The sequence below is a fragment of the Lepisma saccharinum genome, chromosome 10 (assembly GCF_977018435.1).
Source record: "Lepisma saccharinum chromosome 10, izLepSacc3.1, whole genome shotgun sequence".
NCBI lineage: Eukaryota > Metazoa > Arthropoda > Insecta > Zygentoma > Lepismatidae > Lepisma > Lepisma saccharinum.
In genome coordinates, this window is record NC_139238.1 from 11,911,438 (window position 1) to 11,938,362 (window position 26,925).

A 26,925-nucleotide genomic window follows, 5' to 3' on the forward strand; every position below is an offset into this window, starting at 1 on the left:
TTGTGTAACCATAACCTTTGACTGCATTCGTAATGTGGACTCCCTTTTTTTATCAGAATTAAAAACCTGAACCTGTATCTAGCATTTGCAATAAACACTACCATAAAACTGAATACTTGGGTGGCAACATTGGTATTTAGTTGTAACCAGTTTCCTCCCCTTTGACAAAAACCTCAATGGGGAAAGTGCCTTGGATTTCCCAATGCACAAAGGGCTCAAGAAGCTGCGGGTCTTTCCCAGTGTCATCAAGCCTGGTATGACCATCCTCCCCCCACCTCTCTCTCTCTCTCTCTCTCTCTCTCTCTCTGCGGAATATTCATGGGTCTTTGCATTCCATTAGCTGAATATGTAAATTTTAAATCAACTTTCGATTTTTTTAAATATTTGTTCATTAGAAATATTTAAGGAAGCAAAAAATCAGGAGATTTCCACATATTTCTGAAACTTGTCAGGAGATCAGTAGATCGTGCTGAAAATCAGGAAATCTCCTGCGAAATCAGTAGACCTGGCAACACTGCTTTCGAGAGAGAACCATTGTAGAGAACGTACTTCATCAATGCATTACTACAGCGCTGTAGCATTACGTAGTAATTTTTCTAACAGAAGATGAAGAAAATGCATCATGGTTACCATTTCACATATTTATCTCTAGAAATTCTTAATTTTGAATGAAGGATGATACGCCACAAGAATAAGATTTAAGCCGACCCCAGAATATATTTAATAAAATGCCTCTTTGGTATACTAACAATTGCCTGTGGAGAGTTATTTTCTATTTTATGCCGACTGTTTTCACACGTACTGTGTAGTGGCATAATATTTACGATAGTTGGCAACTATGACATGAATTTTCATGAGTAGTTTGCATTGCAAGCGAACGTGTGTTTTATGATCAGCAGTTTGCATTTGTTCAGTATAGTGAACCACACACGCACACAATGTATCTATTATTGTTCGATTATACCATATTTTAGTGAAACTAGAAATTTTGTCTGAAATATTAGAATTCATGTAACTGACGTAGATAATTCGAAGCATTATTTGTGTAAACCCCTACATCGGACAAAATGCTACGCTTTGGAAGAGCGGCGGTCCAAATTTTCATTAGAGACGGACCAGTCTACCAACAGCTAAGGTTTCAAGGTATGCAATAAATAATAATATGAAAAATGGTCCATCTGGTGTTGCTTGAAATTGAATGTAAAAGTTGAAATTGTCTGTTACAAAGTTGGACGCGACTATTGTCACCAGGTGGTGATGCCAGCAGATATGAGCTATTTTCACCAGCTTTTTTTTCAAGTACCGATGTTATTGTATTTCACATATTTCACATATTGCCAATAATTTGTAAGTTAACTAACTCACACTAACCATAAAGCATAGCATGAAAAAAATATTATATATATATATATATATATATATATATATATATAGAGAGAGAGAGAGAGAGAGAGAGAGAGAAAGAGCAGTACCTTAAACACGGAAATATATTTTTTTCTGGGGACATGGAACGTAACTTCCTAACCTACCAAGCAGCGTAAAAAGAAAGAAGTGTCTTACAAGACAATTTTTTTAAAGATATTACCACACAGTTAGATCATGAGATCTGGTGTCACACTGTGTACAGATTGTATGCTGGACAGGAGCGAACTGTCGCAAATAATTTTACTTTCCACTGTAAAATTGTAATTCATGCTTATAGTTTCATGTACATGTGTTGGAATGTTACATCCTACTTAATTTCATGCACACACTATCTAAAGCTTTTGTTAAGGGTTAAGGAACTTGGCATATGCAAATGTCAACAAAACTATCTCCGCCATTGGAATAGCTAATGCTGTGAATGGTGTCCATCAAACTGATTCACCTGGACAGGAACATAACTTTGATGAACTACAGATATAATTAAATAGTTGGGCTATAGTGAAACATGGTTTGAATGTGCATCAGGCTTATAATGATATCATATCATGGTGCTTATAAACCTGCTGCACTTTTCAAGCAGATCAGCCTGAAGGTTTCGTGCAAGTGAATACAGCACCCGACATGACATTCACAACCACAGCTATAATTTTAGGTTGTTAACATTAGTAGTGCTAGGTTTGGAGCTGATAGCAATTTCAAACGTCCTCCTTTGCTATTTTAGTGTGCATACAAACTTTTTGGTAAATGTTTACTATCCTTCGGACACCTATAACTTGTGAGTTTCGTCAATTTTTGACATTTGTACTTCCCTATCTGCTTCGTGGAACATTCTTTAACGTGTATTCACGTTTTCTTGATCAAAGTAATTGCAATTTTTTTTAAAAAAAGTGTTTTTGTAACTGAAGAACGTACGTTTCTGCAAATGGTTTGTGGGGCTACGCATATTTGTTTCGAAACCAATTTTTAACTATTGTAACCTATACGTGACCCTACCTAACCTAACCTAACCTTTCTGGAAATGGTTCGTGGGGCTATGCGTCAATGGTTGACGCTATGAAACATTCCCAGATCACACAAAACACCTTCCAGATGTTAGACAATACTACAGGAACTTATTACGGTAAGTAGTTTCTTCTGTAGAAATGAAGAAATCTGTCCGAAGGATAGTAAACTAGTACTGTGATTTAAGTCACTTTAAAAATAAAGAAATTATTTGTAGAATAATTTACACAGTTAATTTACAGATTCAGAATCATTTTTGGTGTAAGTACATTAATCTCATAATCATTCAATGGTGTTTATTAGGCTCTTAGATACTCTTGACATTTTCAAAGGAAAAACATGGGAACAAAATATATGTACCGATTGGGTGAAGATCATGCGAAAGGTAAATGTAATACATAAAACTGTAAACACACTAAATTTCCGTTGTTTAAAACTCAATAATTTTTGTGTGCAAAAATAGGAAATAAAGTGAATGCCAGCAGCAAGACTGTTAACCTTTTTACACAGCATTAGACAAGGGCACATCGTGGTTGAGACCCCACTTTAAACTATAGGTCCTGTCTCGATTAGTCTTTCTTTACATAAAGTGGGCTTAAAAACAAACTCAAACAAGACAAAGCGTTAGATTAAGAAGACCCCTAATTTCTATGAAACTGTGCAAGCAGTCTTTTGCCACAAGCATTTATTTTGATATGTAGCATGACATTCTATCTATAGACTTAGAAATGAAAGGTTGATTTTGAAACTCCTGAAGTTAAGTCTTGAAGGTTTCCTGGCGACGAATGATAAAGAGATTCTCTCGACCTATCGACCAGGTGAGCTGTGGAAGAGATTCCAAGCTTTCGAGAGCTTATGTCACTTTCATCTTCAGGGTAGAAGTGCAGTCCTGAGTTTCAACCCGGTGGATATACATTCGTGGAGGGAGGTTGCCGGTTAAAAATGTCTGTCACATAAAGAAAAAAAACACATGTCTATATGTATTATGCTGATATACGAGGGTAAGTCAAAAAGTAAATGCACTCATTTTTTTAAAATTTACAATAGAAAACTTACAATGACTTATAATTTTTCAACGAAGTCACCCTGCCCTTCAATACACTTGGTCCAACATTCCACAAGCTTTCCTATACCCTGAGAAAAAAGGTTTTTCGGTTGAGGCAAGCCACGTATGTACCGCTTCCTTCACCTGTTGATCTGTGGTGAATCGGCGGCCTCTTAAAGCATCTTTAACTGGACCAAACAGACGGTAATCCGATGGAGCGAGATTGGGACTGTATGCACGATGCTCCAACACCTCGAAGCCCAGATTCTGAACAGTTTGAGCTGACAGATTCTCACACAATTGCACTTGTGCTCTTCAGTGAGTTGTTTAGGGACCCATCTCGCACAGACTTTATGAAAGTTGAGCCTGTTATGGATAATTTCATATGCAGAACCATGATTAATGTGCATATGGTTTGCCACTTCATCAATAGTTACTTGTCGGTTATTCAGAATCAGTACACAGACTTGCTCAATGTTGTCATCAGTAGTGGATGTGGCTGGACGTCCTGCTCTTTCCTCGTCCTTCATGCTTGTTCGACCACTTTTGAACTTTTCAATTGACTGGTAAACACTTTGCCGCGGTACAACACCTTGAATAACGTAGTGTGGAAAACGACCCAAGAAACTGGTTCCCTGAGACGATGACAAGTAAATGGCAGTCCGATCGACCCAGGTGCTAATTTTGTTATGAAAGTAATGCGGCTTAGTTAGTTTTTGGAATATGTTGTGTAGATTTCTTTCTCTAGAAAGGCGGTAAGTGAATTGATGGAAACAGTTATATTTGTGGAGTGATTTGCAGTCACGAAATGGCATTAATTTGGAAAGAAAAGTAAAATAAAATTAATAAATAAATAGCATGCGTAACACAAGAAGAAACATCGTAATGTGATTCCGGACGTCAGGTCTTGGACTGTGTATTAGAGTTTATTTTTCCGTTATTAGAATATAAATAGTATCCTGAGAGATATTTCATACCGAGGCGACAAACCACAAATGTCGCTTGAAAGCGAGCAGTTGGAAATCAATGCAGCCTTTCGAACCGTAGGGACAAAAGCTCTGACTGCACCGTTTCCTCAAGAAGATTTTACACCAAAGCGACACGCGACAAACGATACGAGAATTTCACACCAAAGCTACACAGGTCATTCGGTCCAAGGCAACTTTCATACCGAAGCGACACATGTTGCTTGGAAAGGAGCCAATCAAGAGCAACATTTCACATCGTAGCAGCATGATGGGAAGCACAGGCCAGCGTTCGGTTGGTGAAATCCTCAAGCGATAAGTGTCGCGTGCCACTTGTCGCTTTGGTGCGCAATCTCACTAAAGCAAGACACTCATTGCATCGCGTATGTGCGAACAACAAACCACGGCAACATGTTGCAAGCTATTGAGGAAATGGCCCAGTTTGAGCGACGCAGAAGCGACAAAGCGACACGTGTGGCTTATTGTGTCACCTATCTGTTGTTCGCTAGCAACACTTGCTAATAGACTGAAGGTACCATGTCGCTTGTCACTTAGTTGGGAACTCCCCCTGTAGCATGTCGGTTCGGTCTCAGCACCCTTCCTTTAAGGAGCTTTCCGACCGAAGTAACAAGTAGCACGCAAATACACCATATGAACGTGTCGTTTTCTGTTTGGACCCTCATGTGCAATGAATGCTATTTTACAGTCTGGAAGTGTGTGTCACTAGTGTGACAGTTTGAACATCCCGTGTCGCTTGTCCCATTGGTTTGAAAGTTTCCTTACACTCATGTCGATGGCACTAAGAAAGTGTTGTGGGGTTCCCCTTGTCGTTTCATGCAATCATCATTATCATCATCACCGCGATTAGTTTAAAGCGGAAGAAAAGAGACAGTAAATATCCAAAATACAAATGCTTCAGTGTGTATATCTTTAAAAGAAATGATGATGATGATAATAAAAATGAACCTAATTCATACACAAAAATTTAGTTGCCAAGAACATTCCACGCGTATTTTTTCTCCCGTATTATTAATGAAAGTATGACGATAATAGGACGTGGTCGACTGTCTAGAATGTTCGTTAATATCTTCGCTACCACTGTACCAAATATCATAGCAATTATCACATTCATAGAAATGCTTCATGTAAAAGAATCAGACGTTGCAGCGAAAACTCCATTTACTTCCATTATAAGCAGTCGAACACCAAGCACCGGGGTCAACACCAGCGCCTCTAGCGGATCATTTTCGAGTGGAACCAGCCAGAGAGCGCAGAAGCATGCCGTTTTCCACACTACGTTATTCTAGGTGCTGAAGCCGCGGTAAAACATTGTCACCGTATTGTGCTGAAAGTCTTCTGTGGATTTCAGCTCCTGGTACACCTTCAGACCGCAGAAAACGTTTTACGGAACACTGTTCTTCTGTGGTGCACACGGACAGTCGTGCAGCCATGGTCATTTTGCAACAGTGCAGAGTGAAATGAAATGGTGCCATCTATCGGCTTGCGAGCGCAGAAAGCTGTACAGCCAACCTTCAGACGAAAAGAAAAAAAGTGCCTTTACTTTTTAACTTACCCTTGTACTTACAAGGAATTTTATGCATGCTTTTTAAAAAGAATCTCAAAGTATGATGTTAATTTTAAAGATCATGATTTTTTATCCACCCTGCCAATTACGAATTTCAAGACCTGTTAGCAAAACATTACAGAGATAGAAGTGGGAAGAAATGCAGTTATTTTGATTTTTTTGTCTAAACATTTGAATTAAATTGAATTAAATGAATTTTTACCTTTTAGGGAAAGGATCTCCAAAGAATCCATGTCCACCTACCTCAGGAGGCAAGACTGACCCCTGTAAGGTTAAGGTCAAACCCAGGCCAAAATTGAATCCTTCCAGGGCCTGTGAAGAAGATTACAAGCCACCACCATGCGATCGCCCACCTGAACCAAAGAAGAGTGGCGCCAAGTATTTAATTGCTGGACTGTTATTTGGTTCTCTTGCAGCTGCTGGGGTAAGTTAATTGCAAAGGTATGGAAACAAATTATAATTGAAAGTCAAACATTAAATGGGGTATCAGGTTTTGTTGTTACACTCGAAAATAATGAGAAGGTTGTTGTGAACAGCTTCACTGGGAAATCATATTCTCATGGCTACAGGTATAGAAAAGAGCAGTGTTTACAAAAATACAAAAAAGAGAGTCCAAGTTTAGATTGTTTAAGGCGAAGAGTGACAGTTTTACACCAGGTATGCATTCATTTCAATATCGTTGGAATGGACACTGCTTCTGAAAAAAACCAAAACATGGCACATGAGAGTATGAATTTCTTTCCATGTTGCAAGTGGTAGCAACTTTTAAATTTATTATTAATCTAGATACAATCTGTAAGAAATATGAAGAATAGTTATTCATAGACTCCCATGTATTCCTTGTGGACAAACAACTTCAACTTGAAGTTACGGCTAATCAAATGGAAGTTTCGACTTTTTCTGGCACAAGCAAAATCTTCAACCTGCCCTGTTCCAGCTGGTGTGTTTTTCTACACCATCGGAAGTTTGATATTCCCAAGAGAACAAGTAAAACAATCCTTGCATAAGCATAATACTAAGTTTTCTCCCCCTCCTGCAACCATCTAGTGCACAGACCTCTCTTTCCCCAGTTCCGTGCAGGAAAAGATTGGTGAGTGAGGAGCTGGAAATTGAAACTTGTCCTCATGTCTTTAATTCCAAATTTGTGATGGTGTAGAGGCATTTTTTTACATGGTTCGATTTCTAATTATGCCTGTTCACACATACTGCAGTACCTTGGTGATTAGTTTTACTGCATGTTTTTCAGAGAACAATTTTTCCATTCCATATACATGATTCATGTTTTGCAAACAGCCATTTGTTTACTGTCGTCTTGGATGCTGACTGCCACCATCTACTTCACATGCATAGGAATATTTAATCACTAAATGCTTTCGTTATTAGGTTATGTAGGTGAGGTTAGGGTTCGTAGCATTAATAAAATATCACTAAATCATTTTGTTGTCAGGTTAGGTGGGTCAGCTTTAGAACTCTTAGCATTAAAATAACGTCCCTATATGTTTTAAATACCCTATCACGTAATATCTCTCCTCGAGCACAGACCCCCCCCCCACTTTGAACCTTGAATGAAAATCCTCAAAAACTAGAGCCCTACTACCAACTTCCAAAAACGTTTGCTCATGTAAGCTACATTTCAGATCATAATTTTTAAGGTAACTAACTAATACTTAATTAAGCTTTTAAATACGGAGAAACTAGTACTCACTTTTATCCGCGAAGCTGTTTTTTCTTCTTTTTCGATTAATTTCAGTGGCCACTGCCACCATCCTCGTTGGAACTTGCTGCGCTGTTGCTTGGCGTGTCCACTGAAATTAATCGAAAAAGAAGAAAAAACAGCTTCGCGGATAAAAGTGAGTACTAGTTTCTCCATATTTATATACTACCGCGTCTCTCTTTTCCCAATCATGAATAAGCTTTTAACTGTGCTAATTAGTTTCCTCAAGCTCCGAACTTACTCCCTCAATTTTTTTCCAATATTCTGAAGCACCTCACTCCTACAAAACTTGCAAAAAATCATTAAACCTTCAGAACTGTTACCCCAAAATATATTGTTTAGGATTTATGATTGATAACAAGACTTATTCCGGTATTGACAGGCTATTGATATCAGCTGATATTTTTATAAATAGCCTGTAACTTGGTGTAAAATTCTGCCATTATTTGTATGAGTATAAAAATATAATTCATGTTGAAACAGCTATGTAACTTGAAATATACTTTTGTCAGAAAACTTTGGTGTACAAGAGTATCAAATATACGTATTTTTCATATTTCACGAAGCATCTTGACACTATTGGGAAAAATATTATCGTCTAGCATTGATTACATTCAAACCATTACAACTGGTGTAGTCTCATATCAATTTCATTTCTAAAATTAATGCATGTGATTAGAACGTAATTTTATTTTTAAATGTTAAAAAGCATCTTGTCTTTATTTGCAGTTGTGGGCATATTACAATATGCAACCGGCACCAGTCAAGCCAAAGATTATCAGACCTAAGAGTAAGTTTGTTGGCTTATTTTTTATTTTAATTTATATATAGAAATGTGACACTCTTCCTTACATTTGAGGTGGTATAAAAAAGTTTCAAGATTAGATCTCTTTACAAGAAAGTACACAGGATGATGTCTCTTGGCACACTAACATACGAAGGTCAGTGCTCCCTGTCACTGCATACATCCTTGTGCTGCCATCTGTTGGTATGCTTCAGAACTAGTATAGAAACTTTTTGATACCACCTTGTTCTACAACCTAATGAAAGGATTGTCATCTGGGTGGTCAAGCACGATAAGTGGTTGATATTCAACCTACCCCAGGAGTCTATGTAGCAAGAAAGGACTGCATGGAGGAGGCAACACAGCTGCAGTTACTAGCCATTTGCAGCAGCGTGCACTACTTTGCTCTGCTTACTAGGTTTCTCCCCTTCTCTACTGTTACCATTGGCCTTGCTTCAGAAACTCCTGGTTGTAGAAATATAATTTGCTGGGTTCGAGTCCTGAGGTGGGCATGGATGTCCTTTGATAATATCCTTTCATAAATTTCAACTAGTCATCACTCATCCTTATCGATACAATTAACTCTTTCCAGAGGAGTGAGAGCCATAGCCCTTTGTCCTCTATAAAATTCTATGTATTAATGAACACCACCTCTTTCAGATTGCTGCAGCTAGGTGTCACATTTTCTTTCATTTCTGAATTTTACTTGTTCTACAAGGGTCGTTCAAGGTTGACCGGGACTTTATTTCTGCAGAGGAAATAGGTAGCAGAAGAAACACCAAACTATGTCAGTTTTTCAAAGTATTCTCCGTGCGTGCTGAGGCACCGTTGCCATCGTTCTGGCAGCTCCCGAATTCCTTTGGCGCAGAAAGAACTTGGTTGTTGTCGTAGCCACTGGAGGACATCGCTCCGCAGTGCTTCGTCTGTCATGAATTTCTTCCTTCCCAGATGGTCTTTAAGGGGTGCAAACAAATGATAATCACTGGGGGCTAAATCCGGACTGTAGGGTGGATGGGGCAGAACTTCCCAGCGAATGTCGGCCAGAGTTGTTGTTGTCACATTGGCCGTGTGAGGGCGGGCATTGTCATGGAGAAGAATGACATTTCCAGACAACATTCCAGGTCTTTTCTTGCGAATGGACTTTCGTACAGCACCACTCAACAATGTGGAGTAATACTGGGCATTAATCGTGCTCCCTTTGTCCAGAAAATCCACATGGATAACGCCCTTCATGTCCTAGAAGACACTTGCCATGATTTTTCCAGCAGACGGCTGCGCTTTTCTTTTCTTGGGGGGCGGGGAACCTTTATGCCGCCACTCCATGCTGCATCTTTTGGTCTCTGGGGTTGAATTGTGCAACCATGTTTCATCACACGTGATGATGGATTGCAACAATTCATCACCTTCTGCTCGAAACCGATTCAGAAGCTGTTCACAGACCGTCCTGCGTATCCACTTCTGATCGAATGTCAGCTGGCGGGGAACCCACCTTGCACAGATTTTGCGGAAGCGTAAGTGGTCGTGAATGATTGTCTCAACACTCCCGACACTGATATTCACCTCAGCAGCAATATCCCGCACTGTTACTCGTCGGTTCTCAAGAATCATTTGCTCAACATGTGCGATATTCACTGGTGTGACTGCAGTCGGGCAAATTTGTCACCAGCTCCCGTCCTTCGCGAAACTGCTCACACCATTCGTACACTCTTGTCCGCAACATCGTTTGTTCACCATACTGTGCTTGCAATCATCTGAAAATCTCAGCTGGTTTCACTTTCTCCTTCACGAGAAATTTGATTACACACTGCTGCTCCACAGCCACAGACACACTGCTTGCCGCCATGTTCGCTACAACTGCTGTGCATGCGTGAAATACGTTATGCCGGGCGCTAGTTACTCGCGAAGGAATACATTACGTCACCCGCATGCTTTATCATGATCTGGCTATTCATCGATTTTTTACGTACGAAAATCCCGGTCAACCTTGAACGACTCTTGTAGTTTCGAATTATGTTGTGCTTTTCATTATACTCTTGAGAATAGCATTAAATAATTTATATGCACATCTTGGAAATGTTTTATGAGGATTCCACTTTGGATTTCACAGTTAGTGACGATTTCGATCCTTATAGGAAGTTTTTAGGTTATTTTCATTAATTAGTTATATATTACCTGTTGGAAATGTTTTTTCAGTAACATTTATACAATGTTATAATTTTTTTGTAACTTTCAAATCATTGTTACAGAGACAAATTTATAAATGTGTGAATATAAAATGTAATGCATTTTACAGGGTGATTTGAATGCGGTAATGGCAGATCCAGCTTCATCGTGGGTACATCGAGGTAAGGGGCCCATGTGTGAGGCTACTTCTGGGACATGGTCACCATATTGGATCGAGGTCTATTTTTTTCAAATGGCAAGGGGGTTATGTGAGATATCAAAACACATTAGAATTTTCCAAGAAATGCAATGCTGTAATTAGTTTTGTGATAGCTGTAATGGTACAAAAGTTATTGTCACTGAAAGATGCCAAAAGAACCTTCCACGAAGAGTCTCCGTGCACCTCGACCTTCTGTTCAACTCTGGCCATAAGGAAGCATGCTCCACTCTGCCCCTCCCCTCCTCGAGGGAGTATGGTGCACAGGGGTCACGGGTCTGTACAGGCTTTTTTGCTTGTGGTTCCACTAAATGTCCTTCACTATATGTCCTACAGGATGTGCTCAATGTGGTTCTCATTGTGTCGAACCTGCTTTTCGAGGTGTGAAATTTTGAAAGGCCACTGCGGGGCTTGTCTGCCACACTTCCTGTTTCACGAAAAGGCAATCAAAGACACGACGGTGCTGTGAGAAATTGGAGCCCTTTTAGGGATTATGACATGACTGCTGTGTTCCTCAGCTGTCAGGATCACCCCAATCCTCTCAAACAGTGTTAGTGCCATCATTCGTTACCTGCAACAAACAGATGTGGCAACTTTCAGTGTCAATAACTTTTGTACCGTTACAGCTATCACAAAACTAATTATAGCATTGCATTTCTTGGAAAATTCTAATGTGTTTTGATACCCCCACATGACCCCCTTGCCATTTGAAGGAAATAGACCTCTATCCAATATGGCGGTCATGTCCCAGAAGCACCCTCACACGTGGGCCCCTTACCCCAATGTACCCAGGTGAAGTTGGATCTGCCATTAACACATCAGTTTCAGAGAAAAAAATGGTGTCCTGGGACTTTTGAATCACCCTGTATATGTGTTGAAAGAAGACGTGTTGTACATTTCAGAAAAAAATGTTATTTAATAACACACTTAACATATTTTCTATGTTTTTTTTTTGAAAAACAGAAATAAAAACTCCTTGGGAAAACTGTATTCAGGCTCCTCCGGAAAGGGTTGACTAGAAGTTTCAAAAAAAGTGATGTAAAATAACAAAGATACGAGTGTTGTAAGAAATATGATGAATCTGAAGTGAAAAACTGAAATGTATGGCAGTAATTTGCTGTTGGTTAAATGAAACTCCGACGTGCACATGCTATACATTTATAACCACTGTTGCCAGTTGAACTCTTTTGGAGCCAGATTTGGCTCTTTTCCACACTCGTTTGGCTCTTGAAATTTCTTAATCCTCAAGAAGTATTTTAGCTCCACAGGGGTAAATGTAGCTCCACGTCTAGCCCTTTTTGTACTATACTGTCAATAAATTTGTGTCAACAGTATCTTCTTCTTGATATCTAACAGTTGCCAGCCTGAGATGGAGTAGGGAGCAAGTGACAGGGCCTGTTGTATTGCTTTTTACCTTCCAATTGAAACCTTTATAATATGTAATATTACCCTTTTCATGTTTTCAACTTTTACTACTATTCTTGTCTCAACTCCTGAGGAAGTGTTGTGAAAGCTTCAGAAATGAAAAAGGAAGTAAGTGTGTGCCTAAGCTGGACTTGAGCTATTTCAGAATAAATTGTCATCAGTTTAAAATTAATGTCAGTAGCCCAGCCTTCCCCTGCCACTTTGATGCCTAAAGTTACCTTAGCTAGGAGGACGTTTATCATGCCTTCGAAAACCTAGCTACATTTAAGGTGTAACTTAGCCCTTTTATGCACATCTGGTTTGGCAACACTGCAGTATTATGCAGGTTGAATATTCAGCTTCTAATATGAGCCAGTGCTTGTATCTTCTCTTGCCTTTGCTATCATCCAAGTTATCACGTCTGTGATGGCGAGGTATTAGTAAGTGAAATGAATGTTGAATTGCAAACATGTATGTGGGTTGGAGATTTAAAGAGTGCCAACTATTTATTTGCAAATGATACAAAAGAGATACCTCTGTGAAACTTTTACAGCCTTTCAATGTAGTCACCTGCATTGTGTATGACCCATTTCCAGCGATGTGGAGGTTGTAGTATACATGTAACCGTGCCTGTTCTGTTGATGGTTCAAATGGAGCAGTCAATTGCCTGAAAAATCTATGGAACAGTTCGGAAGAGAATGCCACGAAGTGGTTCCTTCATCTTAGGGATCAAATCAAAGTCACAGGGTCTGGTAGAGCACCTGCCAACCCCATCGAGCTAACAAATCAGCCACATGCACCCAAGCATTGTCCTGCAAAATGATGGGAGGATTCAGCAGAAAGTGTCGCCTCTTCTTTTGCAACGTAGGCTGCAGGTTATGTTCCAAAAATGAACAGTAATACTGCACATTGATGGTCTGGCCTTGAGGTATGGTGTGTTATGATAACACCATCACAGTCGTACATGAGAATCACCATAACTTTCGCATTAGCGGGGTTCTGACTACACAACTTTATACCACCAACTCCAACGATACTCTATTCCTCTTACCACTGTGCATGCGCCTAATGCTGGAGGGATGAGTAGGCAAGGTATCAAAGTAACGTGTGGTATAAGTAAGAAACATAGGTTCCGTTTCATGGTGTATATACAGCAGTGTTGCCACTATTAAATCTCCATCCCACTTTGAGTTTCATGGCATTCTTATTTATATGTGTTCTTGAAATCCTTTTTTTTTCTATCCCCAGAGAAGAAACGCATTATCCATAAAATACCAAAAAATTCATCTGATATTCCATCAATTGTACCATATCTTCTAATTGGAGGCGGGACAGCTTCGTTCGCTGCCTTCAGAGCTATCAAATCAAGGGACCCAACAGCAAAGGTTTGTACCTTACATGGGGTGTTTCAGAAAAAGGTAACCGAACATTGTTTGAGTGCTGAGTTTCAGTTACCTTTTTTCTAACACCCTGTACATTATGTCAGATGTAATTTTATGAACAAGAGAGATAGAGAAAAAACTTAGTTGTAATATAAATTTTTAGGGAAGGGACAGATTAATTGGTACTCTTATGTATCGACTGATATATGCGTTTTAATGTGAAATTACCAAAAATTTGACCCATCCGATGTGTCTATAAATAGCTTATGAGTGCAATATTCTGCCATTTTGTTATAATATTTACAGATTTAACCATGATCATTGGAACCTTGGTTTTGTGTTCCTGAATTTTACATTTTCCCACATTATACATTCAGTCTTAATGGTTCCACCATAGCAAAATGTTATAAAATGTCCCTCCATTTCACATTTTCCTGGATTTTATTTTTTCAGCTTGGTCCCCTGAAAAACGTAAAATCGAGGTTCCACTATAACCTCAATGCACTGCTTTTCTTAAAAGTGCATACCTAAATAAGCAGACTCTCTTGATTTGGAGTCATCTGGTACACTTCTGTTCACAAAAAGTGGCACACTCATTTGAGTTGAAGTCCTGCTTCATGGCCGGAAGTACAGCCGAAGTAAGTGTTCGGAAAGTAGCAGTGTTGCTTACTATCAATCAATTTAACCATATGCAGGGAATTTTGTGTCTCTCAGACACAAAGAAAAGGGCTAACGGAAAGATTTCAGCGTAAATATTAATTTACTGGATTTTCCAAGTTTACAATCAAAGTAATATAAATGTGAAATATAGAACCGGTGGCAACCCACCATTGTGGGGAAATTGGGGAGATACAAGTGAGTAGCGTAACCCGGTCTGGAAAATCTCCTATAATGGCTGGGGATTCGACGTGCTGACCCCACGTCACCCCATTACCGGTTGAAAAACTCCACACCTCTAGGTAGGATTGTGGGAGGGAAACTGGCAGTTGGGAGATAGGCAAGCACCCTTAATGGCTATAGATTCAAGGGTTATGAAATAAGCTTTGTTTTTAAGTACAGATATTCTTTTTTAAATTGGAGTTCCAGTTTCATGTGAGATCTGAACGTTTCAGTTTGTGTCGAAATAATGAAAAATCTTACCTGAAACTAGTGGTATGAATGCAGATTTTTCTCAGGAGAAACTGTTTTATATTTTGCAGGTTTTGGTTATAAGTGATGAGGAGAACTTTCCATATATGAGACCTCCGTTATCTAAGGAGCTGTGGTACAGCGATGATAAAGATGCAGTAAAGAATCTGAAGTTTAAACAGTGGAATGGGAAGGAAAGGAGGTAAGCGTGATTTTCATTCTCTTTTTTTACCTGTAGATTTGCCAGATTTATGGATTGTCAGTAAGGGACATTTGAAATAATATTTTTCATGTGATTCCATGTGATAAATTTCACAGTTTAGAAATTTCTCATTTTCTAATTAAATTGAAGGAAGTTTGACAACCAATATTATAATTTGCAAAAGTGTCACTTTAATTTTTAATTAGGTTTAATGAGATTAGTTGCATTTGATTCAGAAATACGTTTGTGTTTTGGAACACTTACCCAGTTTTGTTGTAATGATTCAAATTTGTCGATTGAAGAAATGTTTAAGTTCTTTCAAAATTCTAGTCTAACTTTATAAAATTGGGGTAAATATAATTTTGCAGAAAAATAAGTGCTTCCTCTTTTCATTAGCATGAGAATTTTAAAAAGGATCTTAATTACGAACTCCAAGACAGACTAAGTATGTTCGTGGAAATGTCATCCGGAGTGTACCAAACCTTTTAACAACCATGTAATTGAAAGTCAACCCCTATTTTTATTCTTTGTGATGAGGTCCAATGGTGATTGGATGCAATATTGAGATTCTTAATGTGCTCTATCGCAGAAAAAGTGTATATTGAATGTGTTAACATAAGAAATCACAGAATTTCAAGTAAATAAAATTTTCTCTGTGAAATACATTTCATAAATTTTATGTGCATAACTTTCAAGTTTTAAAAACTGCAAATTCATTTGAAACAAGTGTTCTTGCGGTACCAGCCAGGTTAGCTTCCTGGCGTCAGCTTCCTAAAGGTAATGCAGATTTAAGGTAGCTCGTAACCCAAGAACACTTGCTTTAGTCAACATCGCCAGATAAGCTACTATTAACCCTTAGACGACGAAGCGAGTTTTGCCGGAAAACGCAAGAACGACCAAGGCGTTTTCAGCGCAAATTTTAAATTTTCGCATGCTTTTACATAATTTTTTATATCTCTGGAACTAAGAACTCTAGAGTTACAAATTATAGCTCGTTTTATTCAGCACACACGGGGCTATAAGCCTATGACATAAAAACCAAATTTTAGAAGAAAGAAAAATTGATTTTTTTTTACCAAATTTGAAAATCGCGGCACCAGGACGTAAATGTGTAAAATTATACCTGCACATAGAGTGATATGTTTGGCATTATCGTACAAAAAATCACGCAAATATTCAAGATACTTTCTGAGAAAATAAAAATCTCCAACGCGAAGCACCTGAGTTTTTTTCAGCGGGAAATTCGGCGCACATACATTATTTTTTTTAACTATGGAACTAAGAACACTGGAGTTACAAATTATAGCTCGTTTTGTTCAGTACACATGGGGCTATAAGCCTATGACATAAAAACAAAATTTTCCATTATCAGTTACAAGAAGAAGAAGAAGAAGAAGAAGAAGAAAAAATGGAATTATTATACCAAATCTGAAAATCGCAGGTCCCCCATTCGGCAGCACCGGGACGTAATTGTGCAAAATTGTACCTGCACATTGCCTGATATGTTTGACATTATCGTAGAAAAAATCATGCAAATATTTTCAAGATACTTTTCGAGAAAAAAAAATATTTTCCAATGTGAAGCAAAAAATATAAGCTACAAAGAATTAATTTTCATCTTACGTTGACCCCACCTGGCTGCCGTGTAGGGTCACTTCCAGCTCCTCCTCCTAGCGGGAATGGAATTTTCGGAAGCAGAGTTCACAGAGGTTTATGTTACATTCTGGGCAACATAATGTGTTGTTTTTCTTATGTTTTTCTCTGTGCACCTCTGCCTCCCAGAAGCTTCCATGGGCGTGTGGAGGGGTCCTGGAAGGGCTCGGTGGAGATTCCCCTCTTCCCCTCCACCAAGAGAAGACCTATAAGGGACAATTTGAAGTTTCGGTGTGATACATTCGTGTGGAACAGTCGGCACATCACATACGTATTCAGAACAGTCTTGTCCAGTAAGTGCATAAACAGTTCATTGGCCCATTTTCGAGTCCGTCTTTGTGTGGAGTATGCATCTGGTCTGATTTGTCAATGTAACCCATGGACTCGTTATAGTCGACAACAATGGCAGGCTTGATAGCATTGCCATTGTTACCTATGAAATTTCCATCTACTGGTGGTGGATGCATATTTGTCAACGTGTATACGTCTCGTTTGTCCTTCCAACAGGTCACTGTCAAACCTCCTTTCACAAAAGCACAAATATCTCCTTTTGTGAGACATATGTGCTTTGGTGTAAGGAGGGGTTCAAACCTCGTCGATTTGGATTCACAGTACCGCAGCACTGGATTCCAAGAGTTGCTAGTTCATTGTATAATGCAGGAGATGAGAAATTGTTGTCCATAAACAATTTATGACCAACATTTCTCACCTGTGTCAGGTCAATGACTAGCTGATGTGTCTGTGTCCTTTGCTGCCTGTCATCGTCACTGATTTAAAATATCTTTATTCCAAATCGTTTGTGCGTCTTCGGGATATACTGTTTGAAGATCACCCTTGCTTTGAACAAAACCATGACTTCATCAATGGATATATGTTCCGTAGGAACGTAATGCCTGCTGAATTTGTCCTTGATTCCATCAAAGAAACGTCTGATCTTCCACAACCTATCATAGTCTCTCGCATTTCGGTCTCTTGGTGTTTGGAATTGTCCTCTAAATGAATTAACCTGAGGAAATGTAAGAACCATCCTCGGGTGATAGCTCATGTAAAAAGCGTCCTCGGGTGATAGCTTGTCTGAACCAAGAGGCTGAAAATATTCCATCACATGTCCAATAGTCAGTTATTCTGTCCAGCTTATGATGTCCCATTGCCAATAGAATGGAAAAGAAGATAAAGAATTTGTGAGTTGTAAAGGGAGTTGCTGGTCTACTTGTCCCATGTTTTGCAACATGCTGGTATATCTTTGGTATCCCACCACCAGTAGATTGAAAAGTAAGTTCGTAAACAAAAGTCTGAAGAAGTCCAGGGAGGATGAATTGGCATCCATGGGGGCAGTCACACCGTGGTTACCTTTTACTGTAAAGCAGTAATCAGTCGGTCCCGTCCAGTTGGTTTTCGCTATGTCAGGTCATCAGGTTCAGAATCACTGTCACTGTCTGAAGCCGTCCCTGTATCGTTGTCAGAGTTGTCATTACTCAACGCTGTGAGGTCTGCATTGTTGTCATCGTCTGGTTCCAAATCCGTATCTAATGCACGCAACTCTTCATCAATATCACTTAGTGACAACCCGGGTCTTCTTGCCATCTTACACACCTGTACTCATGTTGGAGGGGAAAGAAATGGAAAACCGGCACAACACATGAGACATGAGCACACAGTCTGCCACTGATCTATATAAAAATCACACACAAGAGCACACAAACAGTTCACCAAGCAAAAGCACATACGACCACTTGTAACGCTGCAGAGACAACTAATTCGCCCTTCAAAAAGCCTTCCTGAAAAGACAGCCACCATCCCCTCCCCTCCTTTCTTCTCCCGTGGCCTGGAAAAACACGTCATTGAAGCCAAAAATAGCATAGCATGGCTGCTGAGGAGAGACTGGAAAACACTCTTCAGACATGCTGATGGCTGTTTGGAAATGAACAAAGGTATCGTAAAATATTTTGTTCCAGCTTTGTGACTCCTCTCAGCGACTTTGAACCCCCCCGGCATGCGACTTGGCTGCCAGCCCATTACCACTGACATGTGAAAAGGGAAGCCGGAAGATTATTTTAGTGTGTTCATTCCCTTGCTAGAAGAGCCTAAGCCTATGCCTATGCATATCCCAGATAACCAAAATGATATTAAACCTTGCTCATTGTTCATCACATACCTCATGACTCATGCAGAGCTCACTCAAAACATGTATATCCAAACATAATCAGAGTCACAGTATGTCCAAAAAGTCAGATACTACATGCAAAAGCAACTTGTCACCTATAGGTGATGGGCCGTCGTTTAAGGGTTAATAAGTTTATTACCATAGTAGGTCATGGTTTGACACTGTTATACCACAGTATCATTTATCAGGGGAGATTGATTTGAATTTAATAATCAGTAGCAGTTTGATGAAGCAAATATCTGGATGTTTATAAGTAAAAGTAAATGTCATTATGTTGAACCTGATATTTCACAATATCATAATATCTATTCATTGCAGTGTGTTTTTTGAACCAAATGAATTTTACTGCGAAACAGACCAGTTGCTAAATAAATCCAACGGAGGTGTGGCTGTTGCACGTGGATGGAAAGTCTGTAGCATAGATGTGCTGGACAAGAAAGCGTACTTAGATGATGGTTATGAAATTAGTTACGAAAAATGCCTTATAGCCACAGGTAAAATTTTAGTAATATACAATCATATAATTTTGTTTGAAATGTTCTGAAATCATGTTCTTTTTTACGGTGTGTGTACTTTAATATAGTAGAAAATCCTACCATTTTCTTATCACTTATTCGCTACTACGTCAGGGTCTCAGGTTCGCTTCCCGACCTGGGCATGGATGTTTGTGAGTCTCCATTCATCACTCATCCACATCTTCACAAATTAGCCAAAAGTGACACCAAAGCGAAGTAAAATAAAGCAAGTCAATCAATCAATCTTATCACTTATGATATTCTGGAGTTGGAGTATCCTCTAGAGTGTGTAAAATGCACAATTTTTATTTAATTGTATTTTGTAGTCAGTGGTAGTCATTTTAGTATTCTGACTATCTCATAATTGAATCTAAAAATATTTCATAGAATAATGGGTGGATTGATGTTGTATGGTTGTAGTGTAGAAAAGTGAAATCCCTATTTTGCATTTCTAGATATTATATTTTCTCACTGTATACATTTTACTTTTCTGCCCCCAGAGAAGCAAGATGTTTATAAAATTTTCCTGGATTATATATTTTCCTGTACTTTAATTTTTTCCCACAGTCCCTTGAAAAATGCATGATCATGGTTCCACAGTTATATTTTTATTCTAACCTGTATAGTTCTACTGAACCATCTTCAATCCCTCAAGGGTGGAATTTTCTGAAGAAGTCAGTACTGGAAAATATATATATTTTTTTTTTAAAGCAGAATTCCCTTGAACAAAATTAACTGAAATAAAACACTAGTGTTAGCCTGTCTTCTTTTTTTGCAGCATTTTTTGAGAGAATTGCTTTCATAATCCACAACAAATGTAAATAATACAATAATACTCAATATTACTCAAATACACAGCATGTCAGCATATATACACTCTTGAAATAAATTATAATTTTTCTGGGCACTAAATCTTTACAGATATTTTCTGAAATGTAGTGTTGATGTAGATGCAAATTTTAGAAAGTAATTACAAGAAATTGTGGGAGACTTTCCCCTTCTACCTATAATTACTACAAAATGTCATTTTGACCACCATAATTAGCTATTCATATTTCGAGTAACATTTTTTGCATGTCCTTTGAAACCAACTGACATTTATTTTCTTTAATTATTTATATTATTCATAATTTCAAGGTACAGCTAACATCTGCCATATACTTGAGTAAATATACCTGCAATATCTCTTTATTCATCTGAAGTATTGACTCTGAACAAAGTAAATTCAAATATGCCAAGGGTCCCGGGTTCGAATCCTGGTCTGGGCATGGATGTTTGTGCATGTCCATTCATCAGTTTCATCATGTCATCACTCATTCCCATCTTCGCAAAATTAGCCGAAATTGGCACAAGAAGCAAAATAAAATGAAGCAAATCAATCAATCAAAAATAAATTCAACAGTTTTGTTAGGATAAATTTGTAAATTTTTAATTTCTAAGTCCGATGAAACATTGCAGTCATTTATTTTCATTTTGACTAAAGATACAGTTATAACAATGGTTAGTAATTTTTAAACAAAAAGAATCCGTTATATAATGGATGTTGTCAATGTTACATTGTTGTAATATAGCAACTTAACTGTGAAAAAAGCAGTCTATTTTATTTTTATTTTTAAAAGTTTTAATTTCAAAATTGTTTTTAAAGCACCAAGAAGTTTGGAATGTACATTTAATGAATTCAAAATGAGAAACTCGCTACCAGATGTGGAAACCACAGGAATATATAATATAAGTTGTTCATGTTCAAAAGATTATGTGGGACAAACAGCAAGGAAAATGGCAATAAGATGGCACGAACATGATTTGGACATTATAAATCTAAACCCAAGAACAGGTTTGTCAACTCATATCATCGAAGAGAAGCATTTGATTAAAAAGAGAAGGGTTTTAAAAAGATTAACGGGAAACACAGAGTTGAATGTCTGGGAAGCCTCGTTCATTGCAGAAGAACACTGGAATAAATTAAATAATGAAAATGGTAACATAGATCCAGTGTGGAGTTTTCTTTTTCACAAATGGAGTAAGCCACCATCTTTAAAATTTAATGTAACAGAAAACATCAAGAGACTTTGTGAAAACAATGATGAATTTGAATTACCTGATGATATTTGGGATTCATAATTTAAAAAATTCTAAAATAAAAATAAAATAGACTGCTTTTTTCACAGTTAAGTTGCTATATTACAACAATGTAACATTGACAACATCCATTATATAAGGGATTCTTTTTGTTTAAAAATTACTAACCATTGTTATAACTGTATCTTTAGTCAAAATGAAAATAAATGTCTGATGAAAGGAGCGTGTGTTCTCCTGAAACGTCACAAAGAAAAAACTGTTTTCTTATGCTTGTAATAACCGTAAACTACAGGAAAATAATTCTATCATGCAAGCAATGCGTACATACAAGAAAAACTATTGCAGTCACAATGACTGATGTTAGTAATCCAAAGTGTTATCAGTTTTCAGTAATCTGAGTGTTGAATGTAATACCAATGTTTCCCTTTCTTGTTTATGCAGGGGGATCACCAAGAAGTTTGCCAGTTTTTGAAGATGTTGATGAAAGTGTGAGTGAATCTGTTACATTCTACAGGGGAATACCTGACTTCCAAGAACTCAGTGAAATTGTTGAGAAATCAAAAACGGTAGCTGTTGTTGGAGGTGGATTTTTAGGAAGTGAATTGGCTTGCGCTCTTGGCAGAAGAAGTAAGTGATTTTGTTTTTGCATTTGTATGTCAAGAATGAAGAAAATGATATTTGCCCTGTAGATTTTTATGGTAAACTAGCTTATTGCCTCCCGTTACCCAGGTTTATTGGTTTATCCCAGTCTTCTATTAGACAGGAAAATAATGAATTCTAACAATAGTGTAAAATGAACTTGAAGTTGAACGACATTGGGAGTGTCACGATCCATCTTAGCGACCCCGAAAACTATGGATTCCACACTAATATCGGTTAATTTCGATTATTTTTACGTCACCCCCCCCCTTCCCACCCCCACCTAGGGGTGCCAGGGGTGTCTTGGAGTTGAACGGCATTGTGAGTGTCACTATTCATCTTAGCGACCCTGAAAACTATGGATTCCACACAAATATCGGTTAATTTCGATTATTTTTACATGTCATACATTATTTTACAATTTCCTTAAAACTAAATTTTCAAAAATTTTACGCATATTGGTACACATCTACTGAAGGTTCAATCAAAATTTCAAGGTGATATCTCTTTGGTATCATATGAAAAGTGAATTCCTTTCAAGACCATGCAATGATTTAAGTTAACATATTTTACATACCTAACCACATTATAAAAACATATTTTACATACCTAACCACATTATAAATACAGAGGCATACATACCAACTCCAGCTATCATTAGTTTAACATTTTGATGAGTGGTACAAACACATACAGTGTGGGTACCACTGGCTCCTGCTATTATGCAACTCTTTGGTCTTAATTTTACATATTTTGAAAACCCAGTCTTAAGTAGCAGGTATTTAGATTTTAAAAGTCTGAATATTTCTCTCAGATTTCCCAGGATCATTCATTTTTGAATGTGGATATGTTTACCATCTGTGACCCTCATGGAAACATAGTCTTTCTTGCCAGGCATTTGCCTGCAAACTTCATCACTGCAGCAAAAATCTTTAACTAATGAGGCTGTTTCTTCTGGCAAAGTTTTTCCAGGTCTGGGGCCAGGTGAGGACAAAATTCCCTTCTCTTCGACAAGTTTTTTTTTCTTTCCTTGCTATGTAATTACTAACACCAAACTCCTTTTCGATTTTTCCACATGACCAACTTTTGGGCAAAATAGACAAAATCATGAACCTTTCACTTTTATTTGCAGTTTTATCTTTCCTCTGCAATACCTTTTTGAACTCTTCAGTTTCTTCTTACTCACTGGAGACTCACTGAGAGAGATCAAAGAGGCATTCAAGTAGCTGAACCCTGTATCAACATCCATATATTCTGAATCTTGGTTACTGCAACTGGGACCAGCATTATCATCTGGCCCTGAAGGATTTTCTTTTTCTGGAACGATAGCCTGCTTTTCCTTCCCCAACTGCAGTCTACAGGAAGTGCAAATTTTCATGTTTTTTCAATTCCGTAATTTAAAGAAATCGTCCAAGCTGCCACATTCCTCAGATCTTTACTACACCAGTGTCCCTTTTTCTTCAAAAGGATTACAACAGTAAATGGACCATTTCTTGCCATCCATATCAAGATTTTTTTAAAAAAGACACTAATAAAGCAAGTTTCAAAACAATTCACAGCACGGAAGTTAACTGAGATGTACACACACTGACAGCTACACCACAACTGATCCAGTTGGACAAAGAAGCATAGGAGAGCAGGAATAAACAAGTCACTGCAGGAAAGGGATGACTCACACTTGAGCTTTAACTGTCTCTCACTCATGATACCAAAGATATACCACCTTAAAATTTTGACTGAACCTTCAGTAGATGTGTACAAATATGTGTAAAATTTTTGAAAATTTCGTTTTTTGGAAATTGTAAAATACAATTTTGAAACAACTTTCAAAATTTGTTTTTTGCAAAAAAAACAAAAAAAACAAAAAAAACAAGCATGTTGTATATCAAGTGAAAGCCCTCTTCATAAGCTTTGAAATGAGACCATGCCCAGCCCTGTAGTTGAAACAGATCTCTTGCAAATTGTATTTAAAGTTTCAGTAGTGAGCAGTTTTTGGGCAATTTTTTCAATTTTCAAATTGCAATAACTCACAAACACAAAATAAACATTTCCCAAGTATTAGCAGCCGGACCCCATGGCAGAGTGGTTAGCACATTGCACTATGATGCCAGGGGTCCCAGGTTTGAATCCCTGCCTGGGCATGGATATTTGCGAGGGTCCATTCATCAATTTCATCATATCATCACTCATCCCCATCTTTGCAAATTAGCCAAAAGTAACACAAAAAAGCAAAGTAAAATAAAGTAAATCAATCAACCATGTATTAGCACATTTTATGTAGTTGTGAAAGTATTAAGTTTATTCCTGTGTAAAGGAGTCCATTTTTGCTTCTTAAATATTTACACCATTATTAATCAGGTTTCCATGATTTACAAAACTCGCAGGATAATTTAGACTTCAGAAAGTGTCGTGTCAGTAAGTAAACCCTAAATTTCTTGTTTAAGAGTTCATTTCATATTTTGCAGTTCATTTCACATAATTTCATTACAAAACTTGCTAAAAAAACGTACCTCACCTTTAAGAAAAATCATGAAAATTGAACATTACAATGTTACTTTTTTAAAAAAGTCACAAACTGTTAATTAAATAAAAAATGTCAAAAATGATTTTCTGAATAAAAATCGTGATTTTTTTTTTCCACCCTGCTATCGAACTTTTATTGATACAACGTGTTTTCATCATGTGAAAGCTTAAGAATTAAGATAACTGAAGTCATTCTGTGATCTTTAATTGCTGTCTGTAACTTTCAGCAAAAGTTTCTGAAGGCTTCCGAGTTGTCCAAATTTTCCCAGAGAGTGGGAACATGGGAAAAGTTCTTCCGGAATACTTGAGTTTCTGGACGATGGAAAAGGTTCGTGCTGAGGGAGTCGAGGTGAAACCAGGGTGTAAGATTGAAGATGTGAATCCCAGTGGGAAGAAAGTGGCTTTGAAGTTAAAATCTGGGGAGGAGGTAAGTTAGTTGTCATAACCGCTCTACTCTAAACTGTATTGTACATTGTTCTTATTTAGGGATAGGGAAGCTTAATCACTACTCTTTTGACCTCTTCTGATCCCAGTTTATCAGTAAAATTGCTGGTAATTTTACTGATCCAGTATTTGTATAAATCGCAAGTAATATAGTGCAAGATTCTGCCTTTTTGTTGTTATTGCCTAAATTAAAATAGAGACATAAAGTGTCTAAACAGTACATTTTCTAAGGTGTAAAACCTATTGCAGTTAGGTGGTTAAATATGTGGAACATTCACAACTTTATATCGGATTGGTAGTATATTTGTTATCAGAATCGGTAAATTTTATGTCACTACTTCTTTTAGTGCCAATAAATATTTCATATTGGTTCCCACCATTTTTTGTTGTTGAATATGGTGTGAAAAAACTAATCTTGTAATAATTAAATGAAAGATTATCTTCTGTGGATCTACAAACATTTCATAGCAAAACTTCGTCTCTTGGATGTGGTTTGTTTGTAAGATTTATTTTTGTAATTAATACTTATGGTCAACTCACTGAAAAATGATGTAGTTGGCAGTACAATAATATAATCGTGTTCCATTTACACTAAAACCAGTCAGAATTGTGTATAATTTTCTTGCATATAATCACACTCGACTTTTGTGCACTCTACATTTTAAATTCAATTTGAAAGAATGTTTCTTTGTGTGCATTGTATCGCAAGTGGTAAGAGTATTGGTACCATGGTATAAGTAATTCATTCAAAATGATATCAGCTTAACCCTAATAGCTATTATTTATAAAATGATTGTATTTGTACTTGTTAGCAGAACCAATTGCAAGGAATTTACTTCGAAGCATACTGGTGAAAAATTAGCACCTTTGATGTGTTTTTTATGTCCATATATGTAATCACTATTTACAGGGATAGACAAATACAGGGTAGGGTGCCTGGTTGCCATTGTGCCTGAAAAATTTCAAATCAACTTCTAATTATTTTTTTTAATAATTCAAGTTCACTTATGGAAATCTCCATTACTTTTTTTTTAAAAAAATAACAAGTACAATACAAGTTTTTTCATGTTTGTGTGTTTTGTGTATCTCTTATATAATTAAATTGGAATACAGTAATAAACATTCCATTATATATTTTGCACTGTTGCTAGCTGGATTTTACTGGCTGGCTACTCACCAGAAATTGTGCATGAATTATTGGCTCTGGGTATTCTGCATAAATTCTCCATGGTTTTTTCTCCATAGACATGAAAAATTGAAACTTTTACTAATCCAAATTCCATTGAATATAATTGCCCTGAGGCAAGTTTTTCACAGTTTGCCTTTTATTTTTAGCAAGGAGGAAAAAGAAAACTGTGTGGAAATTGAAACGGAATTCTCTCAATCTTTGTTACTTTTCATGTTGAGGGGAATAAACAATGCAGTTGATAATATAAGACATAAGCGAGTTACTAAAGATATATCCACGAAACTCACTTGTAAATGTTCTAGTAATTTCAGTCGCCTCTGCCACCCTCCACTGTCGATATTCAGCTCGTGTGGAAAGTGCATAATTGCATGCATCTCTTTGATTTTGGTGTCTATTAGGGTGTGTGATGTGTGCCTAACTGAAACTTTTTGGATCCTGTGTTTATTGAACTTGAGGTGCGTTGCTAATCCGGTAGTGGGTTGGGATATTTTTGTGTCCGCTAAGTGCTGTTGTATACGCTCTTTGACAGATCTGATGGATCTGTCAATGTAGTGTGAGCTGCACTCACACTGGGCATCATATACACCTGGGTTGTTTAGTGGGGAAAGGAATTATCTCTTGGGTTTGTTTAGTTGACATGTATAAGTCCATCCCAATCGACCTAGCCCTCACCTCAGTGGAAAGAGGGCTTTCTGCCAATAAG

At 37.6% G+C, this 26,925-nt stretch overlaps 1 protein-coding gene across 1 annotated transcript in view; it reads left to right on the top strand.

Moving 5' to 3' along the window:
- Positions 1–836: 836 nt before the first annotated feature.
- Positions 837–26,925, top strand: part of AIF (Apoptosis inducing factor) — a 43,585-nt gene continuing 17,496 nt past the window's right edge. The window contains exons 1-8 of the mRNA XM_083129558.1: positions 837–1,143; positions 6,232–6,446; positions 8,466–8,526; positions 13,553–13,689; positions 14,886–15,016; positions 19,152–19,327; positions 21,869–22,054; positions 24,817–25,016. Of these exons, the coding sequence (XP_082985684.1) occupies positions 1,068–1,143; positions 6,232–6,446; positions 8,466–8,526; positions 13,553–13,689; positions 14,886–15,016; positions 19,152–19,327; positions 21,869–22,054; positions 24,817–25,016 (1,182 nt within the window). The 5' untranslated portion in view covers positions 837–1,067. The remainder of the gene's footprint in view (positions 1,144–6,231; positions 6,447–8,465; positions 8,527–13,552; positions 13,690–14,885; positions 15,017–19,151; positions 19,328–21,868; positions 22,055–24,816; positions 25,017–26,925) is intronic.